The sequence below is a fragment of the Hydra viridissima genome, unplaced genomic scaffold (assembly GCF_058129835.1).
Source record: "Hydra viridissima isolate aposymbiotic clone 2 unplaced genomic scaffold, HvirCarnegie_v1 scaffold_1, whole genome shotgun sequence".
Taxonomy (NCBI): Eukaryota; Metazoa; Cnidaria; class Hydrozoa; order Anthoathecata; family Hydridae; genus Hydra; species Hydra viridissima.
The window spans coordinates 25,063,086-25,081,852 of NW_028324300.1; the positions used below are offsets into that span (position 1 = coordinate 25,063,086).

General features: G+C 32.2%; 3 protein-coding genes and 1 pseudogene across 4 annotated transcripts in view; all 4 read left to right on the plus strand.

Annotated features, from left to right (window-relative positions):
• The window catches only part of LOC145193000 (uncharacterized), an 87,368-nt gene that overhangs the window by 6,045 nt on the left and 62,556 nt on the right, over positions 1–18,767 (plus strand). Inside the window, exons 3-5 of the mRNA XM_090070615.1 lie at positions 17,248–17,532; positions 18,129–18,150; positions 18,458–18,747. Of these exons, the coding sequence (XP_089926741.1) occupies positions 17,248–17,532; positions 18,129–18,150; positions 18,458–18,747 (597 nt within the window). The remainder of the gene's footprint in view (positions 1–17,247; positions 17,533–18,128; positions 18,151–18,457; positions 18,748–18,767) is intronic.
• Positions 1,996–15,521, plus strand: LOC149894080 (uncharacterized; annotated as a pseudogene). The gene is made up of 5 exons (XR_016445728.1): positions 1,996–3,362; positions 9,299–9,554; positions 12,829–13,099; positions 13,188–13,316; positions 14,220–15,521. The product of XR_016445728.1 is annotated as an uncharacterized LOC149894080 (transcript).
• On the plus strand, positions 8,717–11,152 carry LOC149894081 (uncharacterized). Its single transcript, XM_090076908.1, has one exon. The coding sequence runs from the start codon at positions 10,471–10,473 to the stop codon at positions 11,059–11,061; it is 591 nt and encodes a 196-aa protein (XP_089933034.1). The 5' UTR covers positions 8,717–10,470; the 3' UTR covers positions 11,062–11,152.
• On the plus strand, positions 11,164–11,979 carry LOC149894082 (uncharacterized). Its single transcript, XM_090076909.1, has one exon. It carries the CDS (start codon positions 11,421–11,423, stop codon positions 11,826–11,828), a length of 408 nt encoding a protein of 135 aa, XP_089933035.1. The 5' UTR covers positions 11,164–11,420; the 3' UTR covers positions 11,829–11,979.

Consider the following 18,767-nt stretch of genomic DNA (forward strand, 5'->3'; position numbering starts at 1 on the left):
TTGAATGGAAGAAAGAACATCAGTATGCATTCGAATTACTAAAGAAGAACCTTTGTGAAGATCCTGTGGTAAAAGTATATGACATCAATAAAGATCTAGAATTAACAACTGACACCAGTGAAAAAGCAATATCTGGTATACTATCACAAGATGGTCACCCTGTATTATTTCTATCACGGTCTTTAACAGATGCTGAAACAAGATACTCTAATATAGAGAGAAAAGCACTTGCTATTGTCTGGTCCACTCACAGAGCCAGACAATTTTTGTTAGGTAGAAAATTCAAGCTTATATCTGATCATAAACCATTAGAATTCATATTTGATTGTACCAAGGAACTTCCAAAAGTGACATCTGGGAGAATTTTAAGGTGGGCACTGCAAATGATGGCATTTGACTACGATATCAGTTATAAAAAGGGAGAAACTATTCCCCATGCAGATGCATTATCACGACTGTCTTTTCATTCGCAATGTGAAGAAAATAGCCAAGAAACCTTTATACACTTAGTTGAATCAGATATCCTCAACCTTGAGCAGATTAGGAGAGAGACAGAAACTGATAGACTGTTGATGGATATTAAAACCAGAATTGGTAAAAACAATTGGAGCAGATGCTCCGTTGCAGAAAGGCCTTTTAAATCTAACAAAGATAAATTAACTATTGAAAAAGGAATTGTTTGTAATGGTGACCTGATTGTACCTCCTAAGACAATGAGAAGAAGATTTATTAAATCAGTCCATGATGACATACACTGCGGGATAATGCAAACTCGATGTAGATTAAAGTTGGAAGCATGGTGGACTGGTTATTGCCAAGATGTGGAAGAATATGTTAAAAATTGTGAAAGGTGTGCAGAGATAAAAGTAAAGAATGAAACAACAGTACATACATGGCCCAGTGAAGATAAACCATGGTGCAGAGTGCATATGGACCATGCTTCTGTACAGGGTATTGGATTATTTTTGATTCTAGTAGATGCCTTTTCTGGATGGCCGGAGGTCATTAAGGTAAACAATCGTGAAGCTTCCAGAATTAAGACAGTTCTTCAAAGTGTGTTTTTAAGAAATGGAGTTCCAGAAGTTTTGGTGTCAGATAATGCTGCAGAATTTCATAACACCGCTTTATGCCAGTGGCTGAAGAAAATAGGGTGCTTACCATATAAGACCCCGCCATATCATCCTCAATCTAATGGAGCAGCTGAAAGAATGGTGAAGACCGTTAAAATGGGTTTGAAAGCCTATTCACCAGATAAAGGTATATTGAGTGGATATTTAAGTAGAATGTTACTGAGTTACAGGTCAATACCTCATGCAGGAAAGTCAAGAAGTCCCTCTGAGATGATGGGGAGACAGTTGAGATCTCCTCTCACTATGAGCTTTGAGAGTGGATCACCCTTATGGTATCGACAAAGACCAGATTCAAAGCCAGAACCAGCAGCCTTTATTTCCCAAGCAGGTCAAAACACTGCAATTATAATGAGAAATAATTTGGGAACGTTGGCGCATTGTGACCAAATAAATAAACGTCTAATCGAGACAAGTACAATAGAGGATAATGAAGGTTGTAGTCATGATCCCGTAAATAATAAACTCAATCTTATCAATAGTGAGAAATTTGATACATGCAGAATACTTGTGCCCAAGGAAGAATGTATCGAAAATCGAAGAAGCACTCGATCAACGAGAGGGCAAAAGCCAATACGTTTCAGGGATGTGATGTCATAAGAAGGCAACAAAATGCGGACCAAGCGGAGCTATAAATATGGACGTGGCGTTTTCTTAAAGATATAATAATATATATTGATAGATGTAAAAGGTTGATATTAAGAAGCAGAATATATTATGTATCACAAAATCTGAGTATTTGTTAACGACACAACACAGACTGTTTTAATGTTTACCAACTGCAAATTTTTCTGTCTTTCTTTTTCTGTATTTTTGAATGTTTACTGTCTCTATGTCACTAAGCACTAAAAAATTAACTCCATGTGTAAAGAATGCACTTTTAACATTAACAGCTTATTACACAAAACAATTTAAAATCAGAAGTGACTGTGTAAACCTTCTTAAGTACATTTTTAAAGTTCCAAGCATGTTAAACCTCAAATGAACAAAGCTACCACCTAAAACATTCTTCAAACTAGATAAAATTCTAAGCTTTTGAACTTTTTTAAACATTTGAAAATAATATTTAAAAAGGTTTTTTTTCCTACTTATCAGGAATCATTTTCTTTATTTCTCATAAAATCAATCTTGATGTCAAAGAAATATTCTTCTAAATTTCAAGCTATATCCATATTAACTTTAACAAATAATAAATTATATAAAGTTGTGTTATTATTTCGATTGATCACCTGTTTTCAGAGGAGTCGATGCTTTTGTTAAACAAACAAAAAATGATGTGACAAGAAGTTTAACACAAAAAAACTGTGGTGTCATTGAAGAATAATCAACTGCAGAATAGGGCACAGTGAGATTTATATGTTTTTGAAAAAAATTAAATTCAAGCTTAAGAAAAGGTGTATTCTAATGTAAAATTAAATTTCAAGGTAGGTTTGTTAAGGACCACTTTTTGATCAGAAAACATCTTGTTAACCAAAATTTTCATATTTACACATTATTAAAATGAAAAAAACATAAATTATTATAAAATAAACAAAATATATTTTTATGTAATAAACTCTCCTAATAAGCGCAGCGCACAGTGGTCCTTTCCCCGGCGATCTATGGTTGCAAAAGTATTACACCATAATATAAGGGACAGAAAATTCGTATTCAGGTAAAAAATAGTTGTTTATGTAATATACAAGAATAACCTTGGTTAGTTATGGTAGTAAAGATAGTAATTTCATGGCCATTGTCGTAAGTAGGGTGCACTTTTACTGTCTTCAGGTAAGAGGATTAAATCTTGGAATTCCCTAAGTGCCGTGGTTTTATTATTGGTGAGAAATCGCTTTATTATCGAATTAAAACCCTTTGGGAGAAAGTAGAAAACGTTGCATGGGGAAGAACTAAGGCAAAAGTAAAAGAAGAACTTATATTGAAGTTAGATAAGCTAATGGACTTCATAACATGTCCTCATAAGATACTTCTGTCTAGGTGTTCTTCCCCCCCAAAATTGTAAAAGTAAAGCACATATAAATTGCACCTGTATTTTTTCTAAAAAAAATTCCAACTATGGAGCTCAGGTGGTTATACTGTCAAAGAAATAAGACAGGTGAAAAGTCTGATATGCAAATGGGACATGCTGATAAGATTGAGACAACGAAACTTAGAAAAAAATATAATAGAAAATGCAGTGACAAAAAAGCTTATGAGAAAAGAATGAAAAAACTACAAGATGATCAAGCATTCTTTGAGGTAAATATAATTTTATAATAATAAATATTTTCTTTGTTTATATAGCAAATTATATACATACATACATACACACACACACACACACATATATATATATATATATATATATATATATATATATATATATATATATATATATATATATATATATATAAACACACACACAAACACATATACACATAAACATTTTGTTGTGTTTATAATATATTCTCTTTCAAAGACTGGCACCGATATCTAAGATCCGCCCGTATATTTATACTTGTATATAAATATGACACATGTCCCTAATAAAACATAACACAAAAATATGTCAATAACTCAAAACTCCTGATAATCGAGTGGCCTTTTATTCTTTATTATTCGTCCGCGACTGGATACTCGTATTTGTTCTTCTCTTGTATCTTCAACTAATCTGTTTTCTTATGCAATTATCATTTTCTCACTCTCAAAATCAGGTGAAACCGTTGTGTTGCTACTCTGTTTACCAACCAGAAGATTAGGATTGCTTCTGCGCATTATTGCCGTATTATCCCAACTCAAACAAGGAGCAGATATTGCATACACTTTTCTAAGATGAATCTGATTTCGATGAAGGATATGTACATTGTCATTCAATTTTACTTCATACGATCTAGGGGCAACACACTTAACTATTTTACCTCTTAGACTCCATTCGTGAGTTACTTCATTTTGAATTGCAACATTTTGACCTTGTCTACAAAAGGACCTGTGGTACAAAAGGACCAATATTTTTATCATGGTATTTTTTAGATTGAATTCTCTTTTTGACTAAATTTCTTGACTTTTTCAATTGTTCCTTATTTTGAGTTTGAAATCTGGGTAAATTGTCTCTCAGTTGACGTCCATGTAATAACTCTGCTGGAGATGAGCCACGTTTTATTGGAGTATTACGTAATATTAAGATACCTTTATAAATGTCTTCGTTTGACATTTTTATTGATTTTACAGTGGCTTCTGCTAAACAATTTGATTGTGCATAGTGTGGACTACTCGTTATGTGTTTAAATTCCCACTGTTGAGAAAATTGACGAAACAATTTTGAACTATATTTTGTACCATTATCTGACACTAATTCTTCTGGGATACCATTTCTAGAAAATGGTTCTTTGCATGCTTGTATCAGATCAGTTGATCTAGTACTTGAAAGTAAAAACACATTAGTCCACAGGCTATAGTAATCAACAATAATTAAATTAAATAAAAAAGTTTTTATTAGCTCATTGAACCAAATCAGTTCCCAGTTTTTGCCATGGGCGTGTTGGAATTACTATTCTATTTTGATATAACAAAAGTCCATCAACTTTAACTATTTTATCTTTAAAATCCCAATAAGGCTGGAGATTAGCTGGACAGTAATTTTTTTTATTGGGCCATCCCGAAATTATACTTTCTTCCAATTGTTTCAAAAGTTCTTCTCCAGTTTTCTTCCTTATTTCATCTAACTGACTCTCTGTAGCAGGCATACGTTTTATTATTGAATTAATATAAATGCTAAGATCATTTTCTGCTATCTTGTCTTCCTTTGTAGGTTGAGATATAGGTGCATGAGACATTGCATCTGCGTCAGTGATCAAGTTGCCAGGAACATGCTTTCCAGTAAATAAAAATCTTAAAAATTTCATTCTTAAGCGTTGAATTCTCGGAGACATTTTAATAAGTGAACAGTAATTTAATATGGGAATTGATGGTTTATGATCTGTTTCCAATATAAAATTTGGTAGACCATTCAAATATTTTTATATGCATGTTCACCCTCATGCTACAGCAAACATTTCCATTTCGATTGGATAATAATTTTTCTTAGTCATTGTCAAAAATCTAGATGCACAATCAATTGGTTTGTATACACCATCATGACTCTGGTAAACAACTACACTAAGTCCGTTTAATCTGTTCTTACGTTTACAAGTTTTTTAACATTGTAGTGGGCCAAAATGGGTGGATTAGTCAAACTATTTTTTACATCATTGAATGCTTTTGAATGATTGTCAGTCCAAAACCATGCTGATCTTGAACTTAAAAGATCTCCTAAAGGTTGAGCTACTTTAGCAATCAATGGATTAAGTTTTGATAATTGCTGAGCCATATCAAGAAAGCTACGTAAAGCTGTAATATTTGTTGGTCTTGGAAAATTTTTTATAGCTTCAACTTTTTTGGTCAATGGTTTTACTCCCTCTACTGAAATTTTATGACCTAAAATATCTACTTCAGTTTGATTAAATAAACAATTTTCTAAATTAAGAGTAACTCCATGTTCTGCTAATCTACTCAGCAATGCTACAAGGTTTTTGTTACATACATTTTCTGTATTGCCAAAAACTAAAAAATCATTCATACTTTTTACTACTCCTTTAGACCTTCAATTTCATGATCCTTTTTTTTACTAAAAATTTCTGGGAGTGATGTTAGCCCAAATGGACCCCTTGTAGGGCAGAAACGACCAAAAGGCGTAGTAAATGTACATTTTAATTGACTTTCAACATCCATTGGTAATTGCCAATATCTTGAGTTGGAATCTAATTTAGCCATACATTTACACCCATTTCCTAGTTGCGCCTATGTGTCATCTACACTGGGATGTTCAAAGAACTCACGTTTTGTATCTTTGTTTAATTGTGTCAAATCAATACATATACGAAGCTATCCGTTTGGTTTTTTCACGACTACTATTGGATAACACCAGTCTGTAGGTTGATTCACTATTTTGATAACACACATTTCTTTTATTTGCTCAAATTCTAACTTCAATGGTTTAAGTAAAGGTAATGCTACTCGCCGTGGCGCTCGAATGTGGTATGGTGTTGCATTTTCTTGTACTGTAATATGTACAGGATCACCTTTAATTGTCCCTAATCTTTTAAATACTGATTGAAACTGTTCTATAATGCTACATTTTGATTTTTTAATTGCAGCACACATTAATACTTCTGGAATGTCTATTTTAACCAGGTTAAACTTTTGTAAAGCAGGTCTTCCCAATAAAGCAGTTTGTACATTCTTACAAACATATAAAGTAATTAATTCACTGTGCTGGACATGATCCCTAAATAAAAAAATGCTTTTTTAAACAGTATTTACATCTCAATGAATTAAATTTAACATCTTTTTTGTTCCTAGTATTCCAATTAGGGTGAAGTAAATTTATTTTTCCTGTACAATTGCTGTCCAATACGGTCTACACTCTCAGTGTTATTGTATCGTAGTTCAGATACACCATCTTGTACTTTTTCTGAAGAACAACAAATTTCTACTGCTTTATCTAGTGTCAAATTCTTTTCAGAAAGTAATTTTTCTCGTACTTTGTCACATCTTATCCCATATACAATTTTATCTCTTAATAAACTGCCAAAACAATCTGCAGTGCTACAAAAATTGCAGTTTTTACTTCACAGTTTTACTTCTGTTAAGAAATCATTAAAACATTCACTATCTTCTTGAAAACGTTTGAAAAATCTATGTCTTTCTAAAGCTCATTAATAATACTTTTGGCAAACACTTCCATTTTCTCCAATATAACAGCTGGATCTGTGTTTTCGTTTTCGGTTAAGTTCAATGATTCATAAATGTTTCGAGTTTCTGAAGAAAACGTATATCTTAACATAGCAGCTTGATATGCTGCTGGTTTCTTTTCTAAATCTGACAACAAAACATAATCATCCCATTTCTCAATCCATGAACGAAATGCAGCGAATCTATCTATAGTTAAATCCAACATTGGAGGAGAAAAAACTCCCTTACCACTTTCTGCTATTTTATATGTAAAAATTCACAGGATTTAACAAGATAATAATAAAATGTTTTCGCACGTTTTTTCACATACTCATAGCGCCATGTTGAGTCTATAATATATTCTCTTCCAAAGACCGGCACCAATCTCTAAGATCAGCTCGTTTATTAATACATGTATATAAATATGATACACATATAAACCAAAAATAATATTTGTAAAAGTTTAGTTTTAAGTCACAGAAAAGCAAGATATAGAATTTAGAGATAAAACAATCGAGTTACGGATTTTGAAATCGTATATTTTTTGTTCGACTTTGAAAGCCGTCAGTTAGGCGAAGTTTTTTCAGGGGGTACCCCCCTCTGATTTCAAATCTAAGAATTTTCACAAAAAGTAAATATTGGTAACATGCTTATATTAAATTAAAAATAACGCAATAATTTTTTTTTTTTTTTTAAATCTATATTGTTGCCATGGTAACCACTAAATACCCCTAAAATGACCAAAAAATGACTTTACGCCGGCCAAAATACAAAGAAATTGGCTCATTTCCACCTTTCCATATTGAACCATAATGTTGTTATAAGGCAGGGCTATGATATGAGTGGAACAGATTTTTCATAACTTTTTCTCACCACCGCAACAGGATGACCAAAGTTTAGGGTCCAATTTTTGTCAAGTTATTGACCAAAAACTTTTTTTTTTAAATTCAAATAAAATCCATTTCACTCATATCATAGAGTGTAATATGGACAACACTTCATGAAAATTTAATAAAAAAATATCATACCGTTCTCAAAATATATTGGCCGGCGTCCACAAATTGCTATTTTGAGAAAAACACAATTTAAGTAAAAACTTTAAATACAGAAATATTTTATTCATAAAATAGGAAAAAAAATAGCTCAAATTTTCAAAATCCACCAGGTACATACAAGCATCTTCTTTTTCAATTATTTTGTCATTTTTTTTACAACTTTTTGGCATGTAATATTTGCTGTCTTGACTTATTATCAGGGTTTAACTTTTTTATGCCTGCATATCCATGGCCCAATAGTCGCATGCAATAAATTATTTGCTTATTAATATCAAATCCTTTTTTATTATTATCGTTGATAGAGGTGTAGAACTGATGAAGATAGTTGTAATTTTTTTTTTGACACATAAGATATAACAAGGAAGATAAACCATGCTGCTTATTATATCTATCACCTAATGAGAGTGTGGGACTACCACATTCTGGACACAGAAAAAAACTAAAAATAGAAACTAAAACAGCAACATCAATGAAACAATAACCAGATAAACAAGGTTTCAAAATAATTATATCTTCTGAGTCTTCAACTTTTCGAGACGAAGCAGACAAATTAAGTGAGTTTTCATTATTTTGTTCCAAAACAAAAGTGCTGTTAGCATCATTTAAAATAATTGTTGGCAACTCAATACTAACATTATCAGAAACACTATCAATGTTCACAGATTTATTAAGATTTCCCATAAATCCTTTCCTTTTACGGTGAGTTTGTGTACGTTGCTTCACTCGACAATCTTTTCCCATTTTCACTAATAAAACTGAGCTGATAAAATAACAATATAACTAATTTAAATTGTCGTACTTGATGTAGCAACCTTTACAAAAGTTCTCGAAAAATTCATAAAGAAGCTGTTCAAGCTTGTACATGACAATTATAACACACATTTAGTTTGAATTAAGGTAAAATGTAGGGTGTATACAATTAAACAAGTGCGTGGCTATGGTGTTGCTAGGGATATCACGTTGAGATAGTTTATTTAAATAGACAAATTAAGATAGTTATAGGTTAATGTGCTACTTTTAAAACAATTTTTATAATCATACACAAGTAAAAGTAGTTAAAAAAAATTTTTTTTTTTTTGAAAATTCTGAAATTTTAAGGGGGGATAGCCACTTAAATTAAACGGAGTTGAAATCCGTTCAACTTCGAAAAAAAGTTCATTAAACGATGTCGAAATCCGTTAAACTTCGAAAAAAAGTTAATTAAACGGTTACGAAAGCCGTAAATAGTTGTAGCTTTAATTTTAAATCGACTTTGAAAACCTTTAAAAGTTGTTAAAACTTGATTAAAACGATGTTGAGAGCCGCAAAATGTTGTAAATCAAAATTTTACGGTTATGAAAATTGTATAAATTTGTTTACATTATTTACAAGACCCATCGCTCGCTGGTTTGGCAGTACTTCCTGAAGGAATACAGAGGAGATAAGGCCTATGGTGTGTGCAATATCTGCAAGAAGGACCTAAAAATGAATTCTGGGTCAACATCGACCCTGAGTTATCACCTGCAATCCAACCATAAGGATGAGTACATCGAAATGTGTCAGAATCAAAAGATACAGAATAAGGCAGAAGCTGCCAAGGAGGACAAATTTGAAGAGGCAGAAGATGAATTGGAAACAGTTGGCACTGGTAAGTTAGTTACATAATGGATCTTACGATGCGATGTAGCGAAGTTATACAACTTTTTTTTTATGTAAACAACGAAATCCGGAGTTAATTCAATGTTAACAAATGTATACAATTTTTTTTAGGTCACAGGAAAAGAAAAAGGATTTTAAAAACCAGAAAGAATCTGTGCTATCCAACACAGAGCACCACTCAACTTCGTGATGACATGGAGCTCATGATTTACCTTGCAACTGACAATCAGCCTTTCTCCATGCATGACTCTATCCCGTTCCAAAGACTGCTTGCCCACTTTGACTCGAGGTTTAAAGTTAAATATGGTGTCTGCATGGCTCGCTTCAAGTTACCTCTCCTCTATAGGAATCTGCAGATGGCCATGAAGAGCATGTTTGACAAGGAGCTTCCTCATTGCGACCGAGTTGCAATCAGCACTAATATCTGGACCTCACGCAACAACGACCCATTCATGGCGGTGAATCTTCATTACATCACCAAAGAGTTTGTTCTACGAAAAGTAACTGTTGGATTTGTTCCATTCCCAGGTAAGTACACTGGTGAGAACATTGCTACTCAGTTGGAAAACTTGGTTAAACGTTTTGAGTCACTCAAAATGGTCAAGAAGCGGGTTGTTGTATGTGATCAAGCTTCAAATATAAAAGCTGCACTGAGGATGTCAGAGACTATTGCTGATCTTGAAAGTGGTTCAATCACGTGCATTGACCACAAGCTTAACATGGCCCTGGAAAGGACTGTCAACAACAGCCTGATATCAAGGCTGCTATCGATGCATGCAGGACAATCTCCACCCGAGTCCATCACCCTTTTCTTGCTGAAGGGGTGTTGAAAAAGAAGTGCCTCGAGATGAATGGTAATATTTTTAACTTTTTAAGTAGATACAACCAAATGGAACTCTGTCCAGATGATGCTCCTAGACATCAACCATCGTCAAAGTGTGCTGTGTGCTCTCCGGGCTGAGAAAAAGGAATGGACCACACCCATTCCTACGGATGAACAATTTGAGCTGGTTGCAACCATTCTGCCACTCCTGACCACATGCCGAGTCATCTCTGAGTCAATGTCGAGTGATAAGAAAATTACAATGGATAGAGCACTGACAGCCATTGTTCATCTTGTGGATAGGTGTGCTTCTCTGAGGGTCAAAGAAATAAGAAAGAACAGTGTCGCTGGAGTAGGTTCTTTCATGGTTGAGCTCATTGTAGAACCTGAGAAACAATTCCCAAGAGGAGGATGTGACATCATGCCTTATGCTGTAGGCTGCCTGTTGCACCCCTTCTTGAAAGGCCAACAACTGCACGCTTATGGTGTCAGGGATGAGATTTTTGACAAGTTGAAAACCAGTCATCCTACAACAGCAGATTGGATGTCAAACCAGCAAGGTACAATCAATGGCTCAGATGAGATCACCCATGAGTTTCTTGAAGATGATGGAGAGACTGAATTCTGGAAGGCAGCAGCAAAGGTAATAGCTATTAAGTATAATATAAAATAAATTTCTTTAAAACTAGTTAAATATACATCTACTAATCTTAATGCAATCGAACAAACAAAGTTATAAAAATTTTAGTTTGAGGATGCCATACGGGGGAGAGGGGGTCGGTTCAAAGTTAAACGAACTTTTTGAAAATTATTTGAATTTAAACAATTTTAGATTAAAGAAAGCGAAGTTATACGAAGTTTACTAAACGTTTAACTTCCTTCCTTTTTTTTAGACTGTCCAGCCAGTTCAGGCAGACAAATGCTACAGCTGAGGGTCCTCCGATTTCCGTTGAGTGGACAAAACTTAGAGAAACAACTGTGATAGATTCGAAGGTTAATGTCCTTGACTGGTGGAGGACACATCGCAAAGAGATGCCCATCTTGGCAGGACTTGCACAAGAGTATTATTGCCTGCCAGCCTCAAGTGCCTCAAGTGAGCGGGCCTTTAGTGAAGCTGGACAGGTAGTCCACGAAAAGAGATGCAGATTGTCTCCAAAAACCACTGAGAAGTTGGTCTTCATCAACGAGAACTTCGATCTGTTAAACTCCTTTGTACTAATTTGGGAATACCACTCCATGGAAGAGCAAATGGCAGCAAGATCTGCTCCAGACAGAAATCAAAATGATGATGATGATGATGATGATGATGATGATGATGATGATGATGATGATGATGATGATGATGATGATGATGATGATGATGATGATGATGATGATGATGATGATGATGATGATGATGATGATGATGATGATGATGATACCGCCACATTAAAAATGTAAACTCCAGTATTGTTGAACTGGAAAGTTGAGACAGACATCATTTAGGCTCCCAAGGCCAGGAACTTGCACAAAAAAATGAGAATGAAAGACTGGAAGCGGACAACTAAATATTCTTTACTAGGGAAGCATGCTAGGATTATTTTAGATTAGGTAATCGATAATATGCAAATAATCTTTGTACATGTTTAAGGAATTGGATTTATGAAATCTAGAATGATTATTAAATAAATGCAAGGGTTTTAGCATATCTTTTGTATATTCTGTATTTCTGTTATGTTACTGTAGTGTATACTTCAAATTTTTATTATTAAGAAATAGAAGGGCAGAGATTGCTAGCATATACCAAACCAGTTATCACTTCACTTTACTTTATACCGATGTCTTTGAACCTGAACATAGTTAGCTTCTCATCGATTGTGATTTTTTCCAAATCTAAGGGATAGAGTAGGAGTCTAGGAGAATAGAAGGAAAGAGCATAACAGTACTAGTACAGCCACATACAAGTTCAGCTTAAAATATGGCTTATCAGTTCACTTCACTTTAAAATTTTTGCTAATAGAGCTTGAAGTTGAAGTCATTAAACTTGAGCTTGAAGTCATTGAGCTTAAAACCTGAACAAAGTCACGCGACGTTCGTTTGTTTACTTTTTGTATGCACTCGTTTCGTTTACTCAAACGATTTCGAAGACAGTTAAATTTTTGGAAGTGAATTTGAAAGCCGTTAGAAATTTTAAACAGTTTTAAAACACGCCATTTTCGAATTTACACAACTTTTTACGATTTTGAAAATCGCGAAAATATACTTTATTTGTACTAATACGATTTTGAAAACCGCCAAATTAAATTTCATACAACTTTTTACGATTTTGAAATCCGCGAAAATATATTTTATTCGAAGTAATACGACTTTGAAAACCGTTTATTAAATTTTATACAACTTTTAACGATTTTGAAACACGTTCACACTCGACTTTTAGCGACGTCGAAGCTTCGACTTTGACTTCGAAACACATCGACCTCGATTGTTTTATCTCTAATAGAATTACATGAAGAATATCAAAAAAATATTTCCCCTGATATTTCTCTCAATGACAACTTTTATCCAGTTAATGTTAACTTTACTTTAAAACAAGACAATGAAATTAAATTATTGGTTGAAAGGCTTCTAAAGGATAAATTAGGTGTCTATGCTTTCCTTGTTACACGATTTTTAGAAAAGAAGTCAAGAAAAAACACTATGTCAATAAAAAACACAGCAATGGCAAGTATAAGGTAATCATATAGATTATTATTTTGTTGAGCAGCAAAAGTTCGGATGATGAACTAATAAAAATAAATATAAACTAGTTTTATTTTATAGGTTTGGGATTTCATCTGGCGCAACTGCAGCAATTGCTACAAGTTATCTGCCAGATTTAATTGAAGCAGGATTTCTCACCCCTGAATACTCTTACCTTGCTTGTGATTCTTCTAAGTTGACGAGAGCAGGGTTAGGTCTATTGTTATTGTAATTGTAAAAATTAAATACAATTACACATTACAATACAATAATATTGTATTGTAATATTACAGAAACAGTAAAAAAAATTTATTTTGGTGTTGTATTGCTGTGATGAAAAACAAATACATAAAGTATTGTATTGTTTTTTTTTCTAACAATACAATAAAATTCGAGAACTTTTGTATTGTATTGTTTTAATGACACAACATTACAATAAATATTGCATTGTTTTGATGAAAACAATTACAATTAATATTGTAGTGTATTACTTTACATTAAAGTAGAAAAGCTAACGTATTTTAACGTATTTATATTCATCTCTGACAAACTTTATGTTGAATCGCTATCTTAGGTCTGCCGAATCCCTTTCATTTGCATGGTGTCCTTTTTTTTTCAAAATGGTGGTGTCCTTTTTTTTGATCCCGTAAACTTTGATTTTCAATATTGAAAGTTGCCCAATTTACCATTCTGGCACCCCTTCCCCTTCCAATTATGTTTCAGTGAAATAGAATCAATCATTAGATATTAGGGTACAAGGGTATATAGTTGACAACTGGACTATTAAAACATTTATTAAATTTTGACAATTAAATAATTTTTTACTACAATAACACTATATTGGTATTGTATATTACAATGACGAATAACAATACAATATTTATTGTTATTGTAATGGGTCATTACAATACTTTTTTTTTTCAGATATTGTTATTATTTTATAAAGATGAATTGCAATACAATATTTATTGTTATTGTATTACAGAATTACACAGTTGTAAATCATAAATATTGTTAAGGTTTCTAAATTAGGTTAATACAATAACAATAATTATTGTTACTGTTATTGTTTTCATTACAGTTGCAATAGTCCTAACCCTAGACGAGAGCAAGAAAAAAAATCATGGTAGTAGCAAAGAATAATAACAATTTCAATCTTCCAAAAGCAGATAATATTGCCATTTACTTTGATGGAAGAAAAGATTCAACAAGAGCGATGATAAATGATTCAAATGGACAGCTACATCCAATTATTATCAAAAATCAACACATTACTGTGACTATAGAACCTGGTGGTCGATATCTTGGTCGATTTACTCCAAATGCACATACTCATTCAGATAAGCTAGCTAAAAAGATTGCTGAAGGTGTTTATAATTTGCTGCAGCAATATAATCTTACTGAATCATGTTTAGTACTTTGAGCTGATAGTGCTTCAATTAACACCGGCTGGAAAGGTGGTGCTATAACGCATCTTGAAAAGCTATTAGGTCACAAATGCCACTGGGCCATATGCATGCTTCATTCAAACGAGTTATTTTTGCGTCACCTAATAGAAGGAATTGATGGACTAACATCATGTAGTACTGGCTTTGTAGGTCCTGTAGGAAAATATCTTGCTGATGTTAATAAAATGGAGTACAATCCTCAATTTAAAGCTCTTCCAGAGGGAGAGAGCTTTGTTGACATTCCAGAAACAATACTAAAAAATATATTCAACAGATCAAAGACAAAACTACAAGTTATGTAAAGCAGTTAAGATCGGTGTATTGCCACCTAATCTTAGAGAAATTCAATTTGGCCCCTTAAGTCATGCCAGATGGCTCACTACTGGCATGAGAATAGCCTTAATGTGGACAAGGAAACATGATTTAACTGATCAGTATTTGAAAAATCATGAGTTACTTGTCATATTTTGTTTACAATTTTACTTTAAACTTTTTTTGACATTAAAGTTAAAGACAGACTTAAAAATCCTTCCAATCACATTTTGTCTCAATTTAGAATTCTTACAAGTCAACCTGTTATAGTAAGAGAAATTGTTCCTCCTTACATCCAGTTAGGCGCTTGGTATGCGAACCATGAAAGTTTATTGATCTCTTTATTATCTAGTAATAATGCAGAAGATCGCAACTTTGCAGTTGACCGAATTTTGGAACAAAGGGGTAACAATATCCTTGGTGACATGCATATCAGACCAAGAAAAAAACCTAAACTGAACTTTGCAGCAACTACTCTTCAAGAGCTAGTCAAATGGGAAAATGGTGTAGTACAAGAACCTGTTTTTACTTGTTCGCTCACTAAAGATAAGTTAGTAATGCTAAGATTGACACCTCTAATAACTCCTTCTGTTAAAAATTATTCTCAAATTACCGAGCATGCTGTGAAACAAGTGACATAAGCATCCATGTCAGTAGTTGGACCAGATACAAGAGATAGATATATTAGAGCTAGAGCTCAACATAGAGAGTTGCTACCTGTTTTTAAAACAAAGAAAGAAATTTTGATAAGTTTTCAATGTCAATAGATATGTTATTTTATTTATTGATTTTTTTATAGTTTTATAGTAGTGTTATCTAAATATTATTTGACTAAGATGGGATAAACCTCCTGTTTTTTGGGGAAACCGCATCACTGGCATCACCTTTATTTCTAATGAAACAAAAAAAAAACAACTGTTATAAGCAAATTTGTTAATCATTAAAACCTCATTGAAAATTAAAGACCCCCTCCCCTAAAATGTCCAGAATCTGCATTGTTAGTAGGATTCATGCAAGATAATGACATTGAAACAAGTATCAAAAAAACTTGCAACTACTCTAGAAACATTATTTGCATTTAATATTTCATCGCATTGAAAAAGAAGGACATGCAAAACATAATAAAGGACAAATGTGACAAATAAGATTTTACTAAATTTTGCAATTTCTAAAAGTGCATTAGAGTATCAAAATTTTTTCAAATCAAAGATTTTTTTAAGGAAACCCTATTTAAAATTTGACTTTACATAAGGTTACACCTTTTCTTAAGCTTTTAGAAGAAAAAAAAATTCTCCCTGTACCCTACTGCAGAATCAGCTTGAAAGAAAAAATATTTTCTTATTGTGTAAAAAAAGAACTACAACCAAGAAAAGCTGGTTATTAACATTTGTGTGAGTTTTTTAGAATGTGTCTCATTGTGTTGATGTTGTTTGACCAACAAATTGGTAACTGAAATTAGTATATACTTTAAGATTCTTCAAACTGCTGGAGAAAGATTTCTCAACAGTATGACTAACTTGCTAAAATTAATAATTTCACATCAGTTGTGCCAAATTTTGTGAATTTTTTTACCTATTTGAACTAATTTCTATTTGTCCTTAATCAAGCTTTTGCACTATCTTTTTGGTTTTAAGCCTGAGTTTCCTTCTATTTCGTAGACGTTTTAACCATTAGACAACCAAGAAAAAGTAATAAAAAGAAAATAAAAAACACAAAGTGAGATAATAGCAATGGTTTCTAAAATAGGGAAAGGGGGTGGTGGTGGGAAGGAAATTGGAAGTTGAAATCGAAAATTTAAAATGTAAAATTTTGCTTTTTTTGCTACCAAATCTTCTGTTTTAAATGTAAAATAATATACAAACATGAAACATTCATGAAAAAGTTTTTATTGAACTTTGTTAAAAACTTTGAGGAAAATTACTATTGAGGAAAGTTACTATTGAGTTTGTGATGAAATAGAAGCAGTCTCCAACAGAAGATATATCACCATAATAGTATAAGTGTTTGCCAAAAAGAAGCTCTGCATGTTGAATTGGGAAATTTTGGTTTTGTATATTAAATTATTGTTATTTTTATACAAGTTTCTCTGGAATTTTTAAATTTTTTAAAATTTTTATAGAATTTTTTAAATTTTTATAAAATTTTTATATAAACACTATCTTTTTAAATTAATAATTTAAATGTAGAACTTGGTTTAAACTCAAATGAAACTATGTAAAATTCTTTGCATGCAATGTTAAGTATACTTAACATTGCCTTTAAACCCGAACTTTTTGCTCTTATTAAGGTGCTGTATTTATAAAGTTTGAACATGTTAATTAATAGCTTTGAGTTTTAGGTTTTTGTTTTTAAGGTACTTTCTTTTACTGTTTTTCTTTTAGGAAACGCCACATCAAAACACCAATCTACAATTAATGACATTTTAAAATCAATATTCATATCATTAAGTCAAGAGATTGGAAAAGACTGGATGATGTTGGGTCGTATTTTATTTATAAAAGACGCTGAGCTGGAGAACATTGACAATGAAAAAGTCTCTTTGAAAGAGAAATCATACAGAATGTTATGCCAGTGGAGAAAACATCATGAGTCTCCAACACTTGATGTTTTAGTGAAAGCATTGGAAGAGGCAGGAAGACGTGATTTGATAAATATAGTAAAAGCTAGTAAGACTTCAACTTTTTATTAACCAAAATCTTATAGCAATTATTTATATATAGAAGCTGCATTAAAAATGTTTCATAAATTGTTAGTTTGTTTTCCTTTAGCAGGAAATATTGCTAATTGTGCATACAAAAAACTGTTAACTTTTATGAAGTTTAATAAAAGGTTTTAAGTAAAATTAAAAGGTTGCTATCATAGTAAATAATGTCTAAAACTTTATTTTTTCCTTTTATTGTAATATAAATTTTACATAAATCATTTGAAAAGTAGAAATACAAACATTCATATAAAAACAGTAATTCATAAATACTAACACATATACAGTGATGTTCATAGAAATAGCAAACCTCATAACAAGTTGGAACTTGCATTATTGTGTGGATGTGAATATAATAATGTGAAAAAAAAATGAATAAAAAAGTCTCATGCTAAATATTTTTCATTTTAATAGATTTTTAAAAAAAATATTTGTAAAAACATGTAATTACTGAAAGAGAATTTGCTGAAAATATGGTATATTTCTTTTACAGTTTTCTTAAAAAGTTGATTTAAAATCAGTCTGTTTAAATGTTTTTTAAGGAAATTTCAAAATTTTTAGAAACATCAGAAAGACCAATAAGGTATTTCTTCATTAACTTTTTTTGTGCTGTGATTCCCAACTCTTAATCTACAATATGCCTTTTTTTTACCTACACAGCTCTTCCTTTTTATTTATTATTTTGTAATAAAAGAAAAGTCAAAAAAAGCATCAGAGCAACCCAGCTAACACAAAACGTTCAAGAAACGTTCGTAAAACGTTAGAAACGGTCGGGCACGTTCTAAGAACGTTCTAAGTACGTTTCCAACGTTCTTCGAACGTACATGAACGTTTTGTGTTAGCTGGGAATATGCTTTGAAGTAACTGCTAAGTTAGTTTGTTTTGTATAGAATTGTAGGAAATTTTCCAGATGGTTGTGTATTCAAGTTGGATTTAAAGTCAAAAAATGAGCAACTCACAAAAGTGGAGTGTAAAACTGAAGAAGCCAAAATTCGATGGGAAGTTATCAGTAAAGGTTACCACAAATCAGATTCTTATCATATTACCAAACAGGAAGAGAAAGTCTTATTTGTCAAAGTTGAAAACTTTAAAGATTATGGTAAAGTTGAATTTAAATTTTCATTTGAAGACTCAAAAGGAAAAAGCTTCCGATCAGATTGTTTTGAGGTTTTGATTAACGGTACAAATTTAACTTCAAAA

Bases quoted from the DNA above. Each gene is read 5' to 3' on its own strand.
- LOC149894081 (XM_090076908.1), top strand. From the start codon at position 10,471: ATGATGCTCCTAGACATCAACCATCGTCAAAGTGTGCTGTGTGCTCTC.
- LOC149894082 (XM_090076909.1), top strand. From the start codon at position 11,421: ATGCCCATCTTGGCAGGACTTGCACAAGAGTATTATTGCCTGCCAGCC.